This window comes from Mandrillus leucophaeus, unplaced genomic scaffold (assembly GCF_000951045.1).
Source record: "Mandrillus leucophaeus isolate KB7577 unplaced genomic scaffold, Mleu.le_1.0 Scaffold959, whole genome shotgun sequence".
Taxonomy (NCBI): Eukaryota; Metazoa; Chordata; class Mammalia; order Primates; family Cercopithecidae; genus Mandrillus; species Mandrillus leucophaeus.
In genome coordinates, this window is record NW_012110463.1 from 389,744 (window position 1) to 390,554 (window position 811).

At 32.2% G+C, this 811-nt stretch overlaps 1 protein-coding gene across 1 annotated transcript in view; it reads right to left on the bottom strand.

Moving 5' to 3' along the window:
* Positions 1 to 2: 2 nt before the first annotated feature.
* Positions 3 to 811, bottom strand: part of LOC105532427 (zinc finger protein 675) — a gene marked incomplete at its 3' end in the record, with an annotated part of 37,211 nt that continues 36,402 nt past the window's right edge. Inside the window, exon 4 of the mRNA XM_011970596.1 lies at positions 3 to 637. Coding sequence (XP_011825986.1) covers positions 3 to 637 — 635 coding nt within the window. The remainder of the gene's footprint in view (positions 638 to 811) is intronic.

Genomic DNA, 811 nt, shown 5'->3' on the forward strand with positions numbered 1-811 from the left:
TCTTCACATTTGTAGGGTTTCTCTCCTGTATGAATTATCTTATGTGTAGTAAGGTGTGAGGACTGGTTAAAGGCTTTGCCACATTCTTCACATTTATATGGTTTCTGTCGAGTATAATCTTTTTTATATTCAGTAAGGTTTGAGAATTGGTTAAAAGTTTTGTCACATTCTTGACATCTGTAGAGTTTCTCACAAGTATAAATTCTTTTATGTTTAGTAAACTTTGAAGATTGGTTAAAAGCTTTTTCACATTCTTCACATTTGCAGAAATTCACCTTGGTATAATTTCTTTTACGTTGAGTTAGGTGTGAAAGAATGCAAAATGATTTGCCACATTCTTTACATTTGAAAGGTTTATTTTCCACATGTTTTATCTTATGTCTATCTGAATGTGAAAATTTATTAAAGACTTTCACATATTTATCACATTGAAACATTTTGCTCTGCGTAGTTGGTAAACATTGGTTAAGTCCATTATAACCTCCTTTGTACACCTTACATTCATCCACACTTTTACAGCCTTTTAACTGAAGATTATCACTTCCACATTTTTCATATCTTCTCAGTGCCACTTTTTCAAAAGAATCTTTTATGTTCTGCTCTGGCCAAAACTCTTGGGCAAAATGAGAACACATTACTGAAAGAAACAAAAATAACACATTACTTTACAGACTCAGATAAATATACTTTCCAAACCTAACTTATAAAATTACACAAACTACATAAGCAAGATGGCACCACAGGCCATAATTAAGTGTATGCATTGCCCCAGGTAAGCACAAGGCAAAGAGCCACATAGAAAAAAAAAAAA